This window comes from Natator depressus, chromosome 6, assembly GCF_965152275.1.
Source record: "Natator depressus isolate rNatDep1 chromosome 6, rNatDep2.hap1, whole genome shotgun sequence".
Taxonomy (NCBI): Eukaryota; Metazoa; Chordata; order Testudines; family Cheloniidae; genus Natator; species Natator depressus.
In genome coordinates this window covers 105,157,115-105,171,989 of record NC_134239.1, presented here as the reverse complement: position 1 = coordinate 105,171,989, position 14,875 = coordinate 105,157,115, and the positions used below count along the sequence as shown (strand labels likewise).

General features: G+C 39.2%; 1 protein-coding gene across 3 annotated transcripts in view; it reads right to left on the bottom strand.

Moving 5' to 3' along the window:
• PAPOLA (poly(A) polymerase alpha) overlaps window positions 1–14,875 on the bottom strand; it is a 96,785-nt gene that overhangs the window by 66,538 nt on the left and 15,372 nt on the right. For all 3 annotated transcript variants that reach the window (XM_074956188.1, XM_074956189.1, XM_074956190.1), the window contains exons 2-3: window positions 1,319–1,492; window positions 597–663 (exon numbers count right to left, since the gene is read on the bottom strand). In XM_074956188.1, coding sequence (XP_074812289.1) covers window positions 597–663; window positions 1,319–1,492 — 241 coding nt within the window. The remainder of the gene's footprint in view (window positions 1–596; window positions 664–1,318; window positions 1,493–14,875) is intronic.

Below are 14,875 nucleotides of genomic sequence, written 5' to 3'. Positions count from 1 at the left end.
AGAGTGTTTTAAAAAAATTTAAAAACCCATTACTGCGCTAAGAAAGTAACAATGAAAATAGTAATTAGGTGTCAATTTAAATAAGTTCTGAAGAGTTAAACCTCATAGGAAAAGTTAAAATGGCTCAATGTAAACAATAAGATCTTATATTTTGCTCTACCTATCAAAATATATTTATCTGTCTCAAAAGAACTTTATTACTCCCGACCACAGGTTCAAATGACCAAACAAAACTATGTTGATAATAAGCATGAAGTTAAAATTCAGTTTTTAATAAGAATATGTAATAAATTGCAATCCCACTTTAGTAGATGAATAGCTCCCCCCTCTAATTTGAAAATTAAGCAGCAGCTAAAGATAAATCTCTCAACATCCATTAACAGACGTTTCAGTCTTGCACACCTATCTAGTAAGTGTTTACTAGAAGTGACATCAAGAACATCCAGAAAGAAATGAATCTTACTTTTATTTTCTAGTGAGGTAAGACTCAACAGATTAAGTGAAATACATCTCTTGAACTAGGAATACATGCTAGAATTATCTTGTATGCAAGAAATTTTAATACAAGTAACTCTACAAGGAAAATACATCCATACCTTGATTTCACTGATTTCCTGTATCCATTCCTTTACCAGATTATTTAACTTCCCCAAAATTAGAATTCTGTATTGATACATGAGAATTCAAAAAATAATAAAATTATAGCAAACTAATTGCTTTATTAAGATTTTGATCATCATTACAATAAAAAGTTAAATAGGGTACATTGGAAGTCTAACAGCAGCAGATCTTATCTGTTTTAATACAGCTACAGAAATAAATACAGTCTGCAAATATTTCCACTGTTTTTGTTACTCTAGTTGAACAAACAAATATCTCGTAATTTGAGCCAATAAGGGCTCTTTGGGATACATGTATGCATGAACTGTACACACATTTTAAGCGTGTGCTTCCCAAAGATGTGAACTTTCTATCATTTGCTCAGGTTCACATGTTTTTTGCAGTAATGAACAGTAGAAAGAAATACGTTTCAGAAAGTTTTAACAGGAAACGTATAGAGGAAAGTAAAAGGGACTAATACATAAACTAACACTGCCAAATGCAAAGACTAGCCTTAACTTAGGGACACTAAAAAACTGTTAGAGCTCTGCATTCTGAGGGATTTCTCACTGATTCCTACTGTTGAGAAGAAAGAGTCCAGACACTTTCAATAATGTTAATTATTAATTTTGAAAACTAAATTTAAACATGATTTTTCATTACACTGAAATGTTTTCTAATATTAATTTAAAGAGTAACTACTGCAGCATTCACTCACCTGCGCTGCAGTTCCTCCTCTTCTTCAAACACACCGAAGGGCTTTAGGGTATCAATTAATTTCTGGGTAAGTAGACAGTCAATCTCCTTGGGGGCAGCCAAACTGATTGGTGAGGTAATGCCATAATGCTTCTGTAGCTGCTGTGTTTGTTGTGATCCCTGGGTTGTAACTGGACTAAAAAATAATTAAATAAAATTACTGTCAGAAACATGAAAGAAAATAGCAGAAGTTGTCATCATCGAATAACCAGCACAAGGACAGATCAATGAAAAAACAGGATAAATCTCTTACTTGCAGCCATTATATCACATAACCAGAATAAGTTGTGACTTTAAGGTGAGTTTATGTAATGATTTTAATCTACTCTTGATCAAGGTGTGATCGTTACTGTGAAAAGTTACTATAAAATATCACCTTACTCAGATCTGGTCCCTGAATACTTTACTTTTAAAATCAACACAAGTTAGTTGTAAACCAATGTACATGTCCACCAGTATAATTACAACGATTTTAAAACAACTGTAATTAAACCAGTGCAATTTGCGTGCATGGACAAGGCCTCAGTGATGTTAAGAATGCGAGAAATTTGCCATCAGGAACAGTTTTAAGATAATGTATTTCAGAATCAGGAAAAAAAATACAACTTCAGAAGAATTCTACAAAACAAAATCAAGAACCAATTAATTAAATTTGAGCTGATTATGTAAAACAGTTAATTTAAAAGAAGATCTAGTTTTATTAGATACAGAAATTGTTTGATAATTGACCTATAAAGAAAACCCTAAAATATATAACCATCCTTGAGTGCAGATGACTGAAGTTCCTTAAAAACAGTCATTCAGATTAAAATTAGTGAACAGAATTAATATTTTTGACCAAAAACGGTCATATCTAAAAAACAGAACAATGAGTAGCGAAAAGATGTTTTGACTAAAATATTATTCTCAAGAACACATGAGCAAGACAAAACAGCAGCTCAACAGCAGACTTCAGGAACTCTTATTTAGAAGCCAAAAAGTTGACAGGCTACAAGAGGTACACTAATATTTTTGTTAAGTATTTAGCCATCAAATTTCTCTGGATATGATTAACTTCTTCCAGCTTATATTACAGTAAAGTTGACAGCATCCACTAAAGTTAAGTTGCAATATGTTTTCCCTTACAGCCCAGCCCCCGTGTTCCCTCCTTTTCCAATTGTTCATAACTTGAGAAACGAACGTTTGCACTGAAAGTTTTCCATGGTTCACCTCAGCACAAGTTAATTTTTGAAACAGTAAGCTAAATGTTTGGGAAATGTTGTTACACAGGTAGAACTCAAACAGTTTCATCAAACGTTTTACACTTGCATAACCAGACAATGACTACAAGTTTGATCAAAATTGATTTGTACAGGTCTCACTGAAATCTAAGAAAAAAGCCCACCTTGAAGGAAACTGTTTGTGGGTTTGAAATTATGAGCATTGAAAGTTTACTCACATATGCATATAGAATTTTCAGATAGGACTATTTGCTTTGTCTACAGTTTCAAACAGGGATTCTCAATCTATGCCACCATGCACAACGCTACAACCAGCCATAATTTTTTGCTGCCGATTACGTAGATCGCATTCCAAAATCATTTGCAGCCACAAGTTCTAATTTTATAAATCTAAAATATAAAGTAACAGTTTAAAAAAATTTTAAGTACTGATAGGTTGGGGGATGAGAAAAACAAAGAATGAATAGTGGTGCATGCAGGAGAAAGGGAGGCATGAAGAACTGTAACACAGGCTAGTAACAGTAGCAGGAAAAAAGCCTGAGTCTGCTTGGAGTACTGTCAGCAGAGTACCTCCACACACAAAAGCCCTCTCCTAAATCATCTTTACCAGATGACTGGAGGATGGCTAATGCAACACCTATTTTTAAAATGTGTTCCAAAGGCAATCCTGGCAGCTACAGGCCTCTAAGACTAACTTCAGTACCAGGCAAATTGTTTGACCCTATAGTAAAGAACAGAATGATCAGACACAAAGGAGCACCATTACGTTGGGGAAGAGTCAACACAGCTTTTGTAAAGGGAAATCATGTCTCACCAATCTATTAGAATTCTTTGAGGGATTCAACAACCATGATCCAGCTGAAATAGCATACTTGAACTTTCAGAAAGCTTTGACAGGTCCCACACCAAAAGCTCTTTAGCAAAGTAATCAGTCATGGGCTAAGAGGGAAGGCCCTCTTATGGATCAGTAACTGGTTAAAAAGACGAAACAAATGGTAGGAATAAATCATCAGTTTTCACAATGGAAAGCAGAAATAGGAGGATTCCCCCAAGGATATGTACTGGGACTAGCACTGTTCAACATATTCATAAATGACCTGGAAAAGGGGGGTAAAGAGTGGAGGTAGCAATGTTTGCAGACAACACAAAATTACTCAAGATAGTTAAGTCCAAAGCGGACTGAGAAGAGTTACAAAGCGATCTCACAAAACTGGGTGACCAGGCAACAACAAAAAAAGTCACAGATGAAATTCGATCTTGATAAATGCAAGTAACGCATATTGGGAAAACAATCCCAAATATATATATACAAAATCATGGGGTCTAAATTAGTCATTACCAGACATGAAAGAAATCTTGGAATCATCAAGGATAGTTGTCAAAAAATAGCTACTCAGTGTACAGCAGCAACCAAAAAAGCTAACAATGTTAGGAACCATTAGAAAAGGGGGAGAAAATATGACAAAATATCATGCCACTATATAAATCCCTGGTATTCCCACATCTTGAATACCGTGTGCAGTTCTGGCTGCCCCATCCCAAAAATATATTAAAATTGAAAAAGGTAAAGAGAAGGGCAACAAAAATGATTAGGGGAATGGAACAGCTTCCATATGAGGAGAGATTAAAAAGACTGGGATTGTACAACTTCGAAAAGGAGAATATGATGGAGGTCTATAAAATCATGAATGTGTGGAGAAAGTGAAGAGAGAAGTGTTATTTACCCCTTCACATAACACAAGAATCAGGGGTCACCCAATGAAATGAATAGGCAGCAGGTTTAAAACAAAAAAAACGATGTGCTATTTCACATAACACAGTCAATTTGTGGAACTCGTTGACAGAAGATGATTTGAAGGCCAAAAATGTAACTGGCTTCAAAAAAGAATTAAGTAAGTTCATAGAGGATAAGTCCATTGATGGTTATTAGCCACGGTAGTCAGAGACTCAACCCATACTTTAGGTATCTCTAAACCTCTGAACTGCCAGGACCTGGAAGTGGACAACAGGGGATGGATCACTCCATAAGCCCCCCTGTTCTGTTCATTCCCTCTGAAGCATCTGGCACTGGCCACTGTCAGTAGACAGAATATTGAGCTATACGCACCGCTGGTCTGACCCACATGGTCATTCTTAGGTTGTCATAGTGATGCAGGCAGGAGTCACACTGCTGTTGGTCTTCAGACTGGCTGCAGCATCCCTGCTTCTCAGCCTCCTGTTTCCTGTTTTCAGGTAGGCTGGAGACCAGTCCAAGAGGCAGGATACCATAGCCACTACTATGCCAGTAAAGGGCTCTCTGTGTGGGAGTCCTCATGCAACCCCACTGTGGAGTCAGCATTGAGAAGGGCAGCATAAATTGTTTTACCTGATGTTTGTGGGTGGGAGAAGTAGCCTTAATTGGAAGCTCCAACTTCAAACTCAGAGGAGACCAGGATCTTCAGTCACAAGAGGTCCCGACAAGCAAGGGGCATGTGATTTCGTGAAACTGGCAAAGTTTTCCTGATAATTAGATGTATTGCCTGGACCAGTAAGCACTGGGTACATTTTTCAAGCTTAGTATTTGATCTACAGAGTAATGGAGCGTTTAGGCTCTGATGCAGAGAATGGTTTAGCAATCTGCTCATCAGATTTGGCATCATATGCTCACGGAAGTCAAGGTTAAAGTCTTGTAGACAATACTGGCTCTGGCCTTCATTCTTAAATTATATAAATTGAGTTCCATGCAGTTTATTGCATGGATATTATTTTCCCCACAAGACCTTTAAAAAAAAAAAAGTAAAGCCCTGTCCTTTCTGTATGGACATTGAAGAGTCTATCATGGATGTTGTAAGAACAGGAACCTGCTCCAGGGGTACCGTACAATCCTCCAGCTCTCCACAACTGTTACATCTGATGCTCTAGTTCGCAGCTTTCCTCCACTGGAGAAACTGGTGCATAAACATCACATGTTACAATATACTGTTCTTATCTGGGACACATTTAATCAGGAAAACTTTAGTGGGACATCTCCCAGGAAACTGACCTAGCCTAATTACCTTTTATTATCATGATTTGTCTCAGTTGGGACAGTATTAGTAACAGTAAACTTTCAGGAATAAGATTAATCCAAATCTTGATGAATTTTGGGGCATACTGAAAGATCCTCCTCTTCAGTAAAACACTTCTACCATAACTGGCAAGATGATTAATACCCTGCAAGCAGTCTCTCCCAGGAGTACAGCAGGAGCAGAAATCTCGAAGTTCACTAGGGATTTTCACCATGCTGATTTAGTTTATAGTGTTTAAATACTACAACAATAAATACTAAAGAAAATCCCAAGGCCTTGCCTCCACTAGAGAAGTCAACAGTTAAGTGATCTGCTACTGCAGGGGTTCTCAAACTGGGGGTTGGGACCCCACAGGGGTTGCGAGGTTATTACATGGGGGGGGGGGGCATGAACTGTCAGCCTTCACCCCAAACCCCACTTTGCCTCCAGCATTTGTAATGGTGTTAAATATATAAAAATGTTTTTTAAATTTTTTAGGGTGGGGTGTCACTCTCAGACTTGCTATGTGAAAGGGGTCACCAGTACAAAAGTTTGAGAACCACTGTGCTACTGCATCCACATAAACACAAACAGTTCAGTGTGTCCACATTAAACATGCTGAATTAATTTAAGAATTTTTGCATGTCTACCCTGCATCAACAGGAGCGCTACTCTAAACAATCTCAGGCTATGTCTACACTAGAGAGCTGTACCAATGCAGCTGCGCCGCTGTAAAATCTCTCATGTAGTTGCTCTATGCCAATGGCAGAAAGCTCTCCTGCTGCCATAGCTGTGCACACTAGAGCTTATGCCCACGTAACTTGTGTTGTAACGGGGCGGAATATTTACACCCCTGAGCAACATAAGTTTTGCTGACCTAAGTGGCAGTGTAAACATAGCCTCAGTCACAATTTCCTCTAGGTACCTATGCCACAGTTCCCAGCACAGCTTCCAGAAGCAGTGCATTCCAAGAGACTTCAAAAGACTAAATGTGAATTGTGGGGCTGTAATGGAAGAACTAATTGAACCATACCAGCAATTCTGTTCCCTCAAGCCCCTGTCTACATTAGAAAATTAAGCTGTCTCAACTACATTGCTCAGGGGTGTGAAAAATCCACACCCGAGTGACATAGCTAAACCGATCTAACCCTCATTGTTCTTTCCCTGACCTAGGTACTGTGTCTCAGGGCTTGTCTACACTTACATTTTATAGTGCTCTAACTTGCTGGCTCAGGGGTGTGAAAAATCACACCCCTGAACACAGCAAGTCTGAGCGCTTTAAAGCACTAGCGTAGACAGGCTCCAAGCACTGGGAGCATGGCGCTAACCCCTCATGGAGGTGGAGTACCAGGAACGCTGGGAGAGCTCTCCCTCAGCGTTCACGCCTGACCACACTTGCACTTCAAAGCGCTGCTGCGGGAGCGTTGCAGCGACAGCGCTTTGAAGTTTCCAATGTAGCCATGCCCTCAGAGAGGTGGATTACCTACAGCAATGTGAGAACCCATGCTGTTGGTGTAGGTAGTGTGTACACTGAAGCACTATAGGGGCACATCTGTGCTACAGCAGCACTTCAAGTGTAGACAAGCACCTAGTATTCCCACACAAGCTTAAGGGGTATGCCTTCCTGAGTTTTTGTGGTTCACAAGCTGTCAAGACAGATTCAGAATTTTACTAGCTTCAATAGCAATTAGCAGCTTTTTTTAAAACCCCATAAAATACAATAAAAGTAAATGCAATATTAATGTTGAAAAATCAAACATCAAATGTCAAGAAACACAGAATCATGGTTAAAAGCGAAGATGACTTGACAAAAATTGGTCATCCCTCTTCATTCCACTCCCCGAACAATACATGTTCTGCTTGGGTTTTTAACCACATCAGGAACATCAACTCGTTTTCCCTGGTTCTCCTCATTAATTTTTTTTTGGGGGGAAGGAGGGGGGAAATTGAGGGAAAACAGGAGGTGGTGTGTGTTTCATTGTTAGCTCTCTGATTGATTGGCAGGATATCCTTCATCCAACATATTAGCCACTGAAGTTATGCATTAACAAAAAGTTTTTAAACAGTGACTAAAACTCCCTTGCCAACTGCTCAACTTTCACTCTTCTCAACTGTGATGTCACACTAGTGCTAGTCATTGTAAAGTCTTCCTCACTAGACAAGGCATGCCTACCTAAAGGTTTTTGGGTTTTTTAAACCTTCATTATATGTCATAGAAAACAAGGTACAGTTTTTATTTTGCCCATCACCTCAACTATGTTCTGTTTGAATTTGTTCTCTAATAAGAGATGTCTCTGATCCTTTTTTTTTTCTTTTTTTGGGGGAGGGGCACGGCGGAGGAGGGGGTAAGTTACCGCACAAAACAATTTTTGGACCTTATTTGACTGTCTGAAGACAGCAAGTTGAAAAATTCATTCAGTTTACAGCCAGAATTCCTGTGGTTTACAATACTGGGCGGTATAATTGTAAACTACCTTTAAAGCTATTGAAATTTTTTTAAAACTTGGCTTGATTTTTAAGGCTCAGTACAATCAAACCAAGTTGAATATGCTGTACATAAAGCTGCATACGAAATTCTAGTCTGCATTATATTGACAGTAGCACAACTGAGGGTATGTCTACCATGGCACTTTGTCAGCAAAACTTTTGTCGTTCAGGCGCGTTAAACCCTCTTCCCCCGAACGATTAAAGTTCTACCAACAAAAAGCGCCAGTGTGAACAGCGCTTTGTCCGCAGGTGTGCTCTCCTGCCAACAAACAGCAGCTACACTGTGTGGCTTTTAGCAGCATGGCTGTAGCGGCACAGCCATGTCGCTAAAAGCTGCATAGTGTAGCCATATCCTGAGAAAGAACTCTCTCTTCAAAAGCAATGTCACAAAGCTGGTGGATCAGAATATCGGTCTCGCTATATATATGGATACTGCAATGTTGAATAAAAATAACTAGTTACACTAATAGTCACCATTGTTACAAAATTGTAATAAATTTTGAGCGAAGTATGTCATGTAAGGTACGTATGGAAAAAGTTGTGATTTCCTAAGTATGATTATATTGTTTATATGCATGTATCTTTGTATCTGACATTATGAATATGAGCTAGGTAACTATATCTTAAACATGTGTTGTATTCCTGGGTGACATCCCCTAGCCAGATTTACATCAGGGCTAGTCAGCTATGTGTTGATGGCCCATTAAGGATACTTAACTCTCACAATGGGCCACAGAAGAAATACCTCCAGCCCAGATACTGTAGAACCTCAGAGTTACTAACACCAGAGTGACAAACTCACCAGTCAACCACACATCTCGTTTGGAACTGGAATGTACACAATCAGGCAGCAGCAAGGACCAAAATAAAAAAAAAGCAAATGCAGTACAGTACTATTAAACACAAACTACTTTAAAAAAAATGTAAAGCAGCATTTTTCTTCTACATAGTAAAGTTTCAAAGCTGTATTAGTCAATGTTCAGTTGTAAACTTCTGAAAGAGCAACCATAACTTTGTTCAACCATAACCTCCTTCCTTAACTCTAAGGACTAGTCTACACTGGCGACATTATAACATGGCTTGTGTGGTCGTGGCAGAGCGCTGGGAGAGACTGGTGTACTGTCTAAAAAGGTGCTTTACAGTGCTAAACCTTTCACGCCCCTCAGCGAGAAAGTTGCAGCGCTGTAAAGTGCCAGTGTAGACAAGCCCTAAGATTTGACTGTAACTCTCCTCATGTGATGTGGACATGTGATCTCGGACTCCATTTTTTTCAGTAACTGTCCATACACACAGGCTTTGGACTTTGTTTGGGACAGTATATTTCCATGCACGTGGCAGAGGATATAAAAGATACCTGAGACATCTCCATTTTGCCTCATTCCTGCTCTAATGCTCTGGACTGCGGATTTACAACTAAAAGGAATATTTTAACTATGGACTGAGGACTTTCCAGTCTTTTGAAAGTTACCAGAGACACTTTTGGAAGCTAGCAGTCTATACCATCACTGCTACAAACCTGATCTAATCATTTGTATGTTTATGATCTATTAGGTTTCAGAGTAACAGCCGTGTTAGTCTGTATTCGTAAAAAGAAAAAAGAAAAGGAGTACTTGTGGCACCTTAGAGACTAACCAGTTTATTTGAGCATGAGCTTTCGTGAGCTACAGCTCACTTCATCGGATAACTATTCTTTTCTTAAGAAATCTTTAGTTTACTTAGGATTGGTTGACAGTGAGATATTTGGATAAGACCTGAAATATATATTGACTTGGGGGTAAGTGTCTGATCCTTTGGAATTAGTAGGATCTCAATATGGTGAGCTGGATTTTCAATAACCTCTCATGACATTAGACTTGTTTGTCTGGATGGGAGTCAAGTGGTGGAATGCCTAAAGGGGACTGTGCTAGGGCTTGTCTACACTGGCACTTTACAGGATTGCAACTGTCTTGCTTGGGTGTGGGAAAACCAAATCCCTGAGAGCAGCAAGTTTCAGTGCTGTAAAGCGCCAGTGTAGACAGTGCCCCAGCACTGGGAGCTCAGCTACGCCCCTCATGGAGGTGATTTTTTTAGAGTGCTGGGAGAGCTCTCTCCCAGAGCTGCGCTGCGACCACACAAGCCACATTAAAGTGCTGCCACGGCAGCGCTTTAACATTGCCAGTGTAGACTAGCCCTTAGGCTTCTTGTTAACCAGTGTGGTGCTACAGAAGCTCTTTTGCTACTAGTTTGGTGAATCTAATCATAGAATAAACCACCAATTTGAGGGGGTGGGGGGGGACTGTCTTCCCTGTTTTTTGCAGTCTGCCCCGAGATGGTACTCTCAGCATGGTCCATCCCAGGCACCCAGTCACAGTACCGGTAGATCCTGGACTTAAAGGAAAAGACATAATAAGTAGTGCTACTGATAAATTAGTCCATGTCTCCCCCCTACCCCAGCGGAAAAGCAGCAGAGTGGAAAGAAATGAAGCTTCTTGTATATATCTTATCGCTCCAAGAAGTGCTATGAACGTAATAATAGAGGTATATGTACAGGGTTCCCACCATGAAGAGCATGCAGCCCAGCTTCCAGGAGCCTATATTTATTATTTTCCAGAGTATTAAACATGCAAAAAGGCTTAAGCGTTCATTTTAACCACTACACTACTGTGTGTCATCCATACAAATGCACTTGCTCTGAAAAGGGAACTTCTATGCAAATCAAACATATTGGGCATATTACCTATTTTCTAATCTTCATTATTTTCAAGCACCCGAAACAGTGAAGCCTTATTACATTATCAAATGAAGCATGATGTAAGCACAGTATATATACTTGGTCCATCCTCAGCGCAGGGAGCTGGACTTGATCACCTCTCAAGGTATTTTCCACCCCAAAATTTCTATGATTTTATTAACAAATTCTGCCACTGAACTCTACTCAAGCAGTCCTAAGTTCCACTTCCACGCCCAATCATAATGAAGTTAAATAAAAGCTAGCTTTAGCTCAACAGGTCAAATGGCTGCAACCAGAAGTTTCCATTTGTTAAAACTAGGGCTGTCCATGGCAGTTAACTCAAAAAACCAACCAACATTAATTGCAGTTTTAACCACACTGTTAAACAATAAGAAAAGGAGTACTTGTGGCACCTTAGAGACTAACCAATTTATCTGAGCATGAGCTTTCGTGAGCTACAGCTAGTGAGCTGCAGCTCACGAAAGCTCATGCTCAAATAAATTGGTTAGTCTCTAAGGTGCCACAAGTACTCCTTTTCTTTTTGCGAATACAGACTAACACAGCTGTTACTCTGAAACCTGTTAAACAATAGAATACCAATTGAAATGTATTAAATATTTTTGGATGTTCTTTCTACATTTTCAAATATATGATTTCAATTACAACACAGAATACTTTATATTTTTTATTACAAATATTTGCACCGTAAAAATGATAAACGAAAGAAACAGTATTTTTCAATTCATCTCATACAAGTACTGCAGTGCAATCTCTATCGTGAAAGTGCAACTTACACATGTAGATTTTTTTCATTACATAACTGTACTTACTACTTCTCGTTCACAATGTTACCTGAAAGTGAGAAAAGGCATTCACACGGAACTTTTGTAGACGGCATTTTAGGGTATTTATGTGCCAGATATGCTAAACATTCGTATGTCCCTTCATGCTTCGGCCACCATGCCAGAGGACATACTTCTATGCTGATGATGCTCATTAAAAAAATAATACATTAATTAAATTTCTGAACGAACTCCTGGGGAGAGAATTGTATGTCTCCGGCTCTGTTTTACCTGCATTCTGTTATATATTTCATGTTATAGTAGTCTCGGATGATGACTCAGCATATGTTGTTCGTTTTAAGAACACTTTTGCTGTAGATTTGGCAAAACACAAAGAAGAAACTAATGTGAGATTTCTAAAGATAGCTTCAGCACTCGATCCAAGGTTTAAGAATCTGAAGTGCCTTCCAAAATCTGAGAGGGACGAGGTGTGGAGCGTGCCTTCAGAAGACTTCAAAGAGCAACACTCCGATGTGGAAACTACAGAACCTGAACCACAAAATCAACCTTCTGTTGAAGGTATCTGACTCAGATGATGAAAATGAAATTGCGTCGGTCCGCACTGCTTTAGATTGTTATCAAGCAGAACCCGTCATCAGCATGGACGCATGTCCTATGGAATGGTGGTTGAAGCATGAAGGGATATATGAACTTTAGCGCATTTGGCATGTAAATATCTTGCGACGCCAGCTACAATAGTGCCATGTGAACGCCTGTTCTCACTTTCAGGTGGCACTGGGAACAAGAAGCGGGCAGCATTATCTCCTGCAAGTCTAAACATACTTGTTTGAGCGATTGGCTGAACAAGAAGTACGACTGAGTGGACTTGTAGGCACTAAAGTTCTACATTGTTTTATATTTGAGCGCAGTTATTTTTTTTGTACATAGTTATATATTTGTAAGTTCAACTTTCATGATAAAGAGATTTCATTACAATACTTTCATTAGGTGAATTGAAAAATATTATTTCTTTTGTTTTTTACAGTGAAAATATTTGTAATAAAAATAAAGTGAGCACTGTACATTTTGTATTCTGTGTTGTAATTGAAATCAATATATTTGAAAATGTAGAAAACATCCCAAAAAAGGGTATTCTATTATTGTTAAACAGTGCAAATTAAAAGAGATTAATTTTTTTAATCGCTTGTCAGCCCCTAGTTAAACCAAAATATTCTCAGGCATATTTCCTCACACCATTAGTCCATCCTCCCATTGGGACTGTTTTCATTCATTGTGTTGGTACATGTATCAGTAAGTTTGTAAACTCTCTAGGATAGGGTTCTTCTCTTATTTTATGCTGGTGCACTGCCTTCCACTTATGGTGCTACATAAGTAAAAGTAATCCTTTTATGAGGAGTACACTGTATTACCTATACAACATTCAGACACATACTAAGAGCAATTGAGATGGCTAAAAGCAAATACCCAATTAAAAACTGCAAAAACCAGGAAATAGAAATCCACAGTGAGCATCATGTTAGCTAATATAGGTAAAAATCCCTCCATCATTAACTCGTAATGAAAAATGCCATTATTAGTTGACATTCCCTCACAATTCATGTATTTAATGCCTTATTCAATACCCCCATTTACTAAAATGTGTGATATCCTTGCTTATGTGAGGAATTTCAGGATTCTGTCCACTGGTTTTTCATGAAGGTAGCTCGAAAAGAGGAGAGACTTCAAGTCTAAAATTCTTGAGTCTTTTTAAAAAGCCATGCTAATTTAACTCTAGATAAATTACCACTTTCTTTATAAAATTCAAAAGAGCGGATTTGTAATTTTAAAATATTTAATAAAATAAATCTGTCGAGAAAAAACACACTTGAAAAGTCCCATGAAAATCCTGTGCAGACTTGACTTAACCATGGAGCTGCTATCTGTGCCTCCATAATCATAGCAGAGTACCAACTCTGCTAAAGTTATGGTGCGGCATCACTTTCTGTTTAAAGGTGGTTATTCATGGTGCCTTAAAACCCACACATTGATGCAGACTGTCTTGAAATTTCCTATGCCTCATAGGGGTAGTGAGCAGGGCTAATGGTCCAGACATTTAAAATACAGCCTCCAATATAAAAACCAAACAAAAAAACCCCAAAACCAGTATTTTACAAAATAATGTATTTTTTTGGGTGCACACTAGAAGCTCCAATTATGGCTCTCATCCTCCACAAACAGAACTCAATTGCTTTGGATTTATTTAGTGTATGGCACCTGCCGCACTTTTGGGGAAGCAAGACAAAGTTAAAAGCGAAGTTTGTAACTCAAGGCTGGAGCATGCCAAATTGATGTGTCCAAAAGACCACAATGCAGGTTTAAAGACAAGACTAGGGCTGGCTCTGTTGAAGCAAGAGGGTTCACAGGGAATATGCTGCCATAGTAATTGGGTGGCTCAAGGCGATATGCTGTGGTCACTGAACCTGAGCTGCATGCATGCACTGTGAGCTACCCGTAGCAGCTTTCAGAAAAGTTGTCTTGTGCACATTCCTTGCTCTCTGCCTGCATTCAGCAAGGGCTCCTTCTAGAAGTTTAGCCCTGAGACCAAAATTTCTGGTTTAAGAGAGGTATTTTCCCAGTGCTCTAAAAACCATATGCGGACTTTTTACTTAAGTAGTGCCAAGGAAATTAGCATTAATTGAATAGAGGGAAGAAGAAAGACTCTTGTAAACAGTTAGAATAATGTAATCATGTTTCTTGAACAAGGGGACCAGTTTCAGAGTAGCAGCCGTGTTAGTCTGTATTCGCAAAAAGAAAAGGAGTACTTGTGGCACCTTAGAGACTAACCAATTTATTTGAGCATAAGCTTTCGTGAGCTACAGCTCACTTCTTCGGATCATGCATCCGATGAAGTGAGCTGTAGCTCACGAAAGCTTATGCTCAAATAAATTCGTTAGTCTCTAAGGTGCCACAAGGGGACCAATGGTGATCAAAGGAAAGAAAGCTGTTGGGTTGGCTGGTCAAACAGTTCCTGATACACAGATCCTCTGAACATGAGCTGCTCATAAGATTTTCAGGCCGGGGTGAGGAAATGGTGGAGCTGGGGATTAAGGGCAGGAGGCCTATCAGCTCCACATTCTCCCCTCCCATTTGAAGTCACCACCACTTCCTCAGCCCCACTCCATTTTTCCTGACTGGGCACTGGGGAAAGATACCTCTCATTCACAGCCATATCCCTCAGGGCAGAGACAATAGAGGGTCTTGCCTCATGCACAGGATAGAGGAATGAGGCAGCAG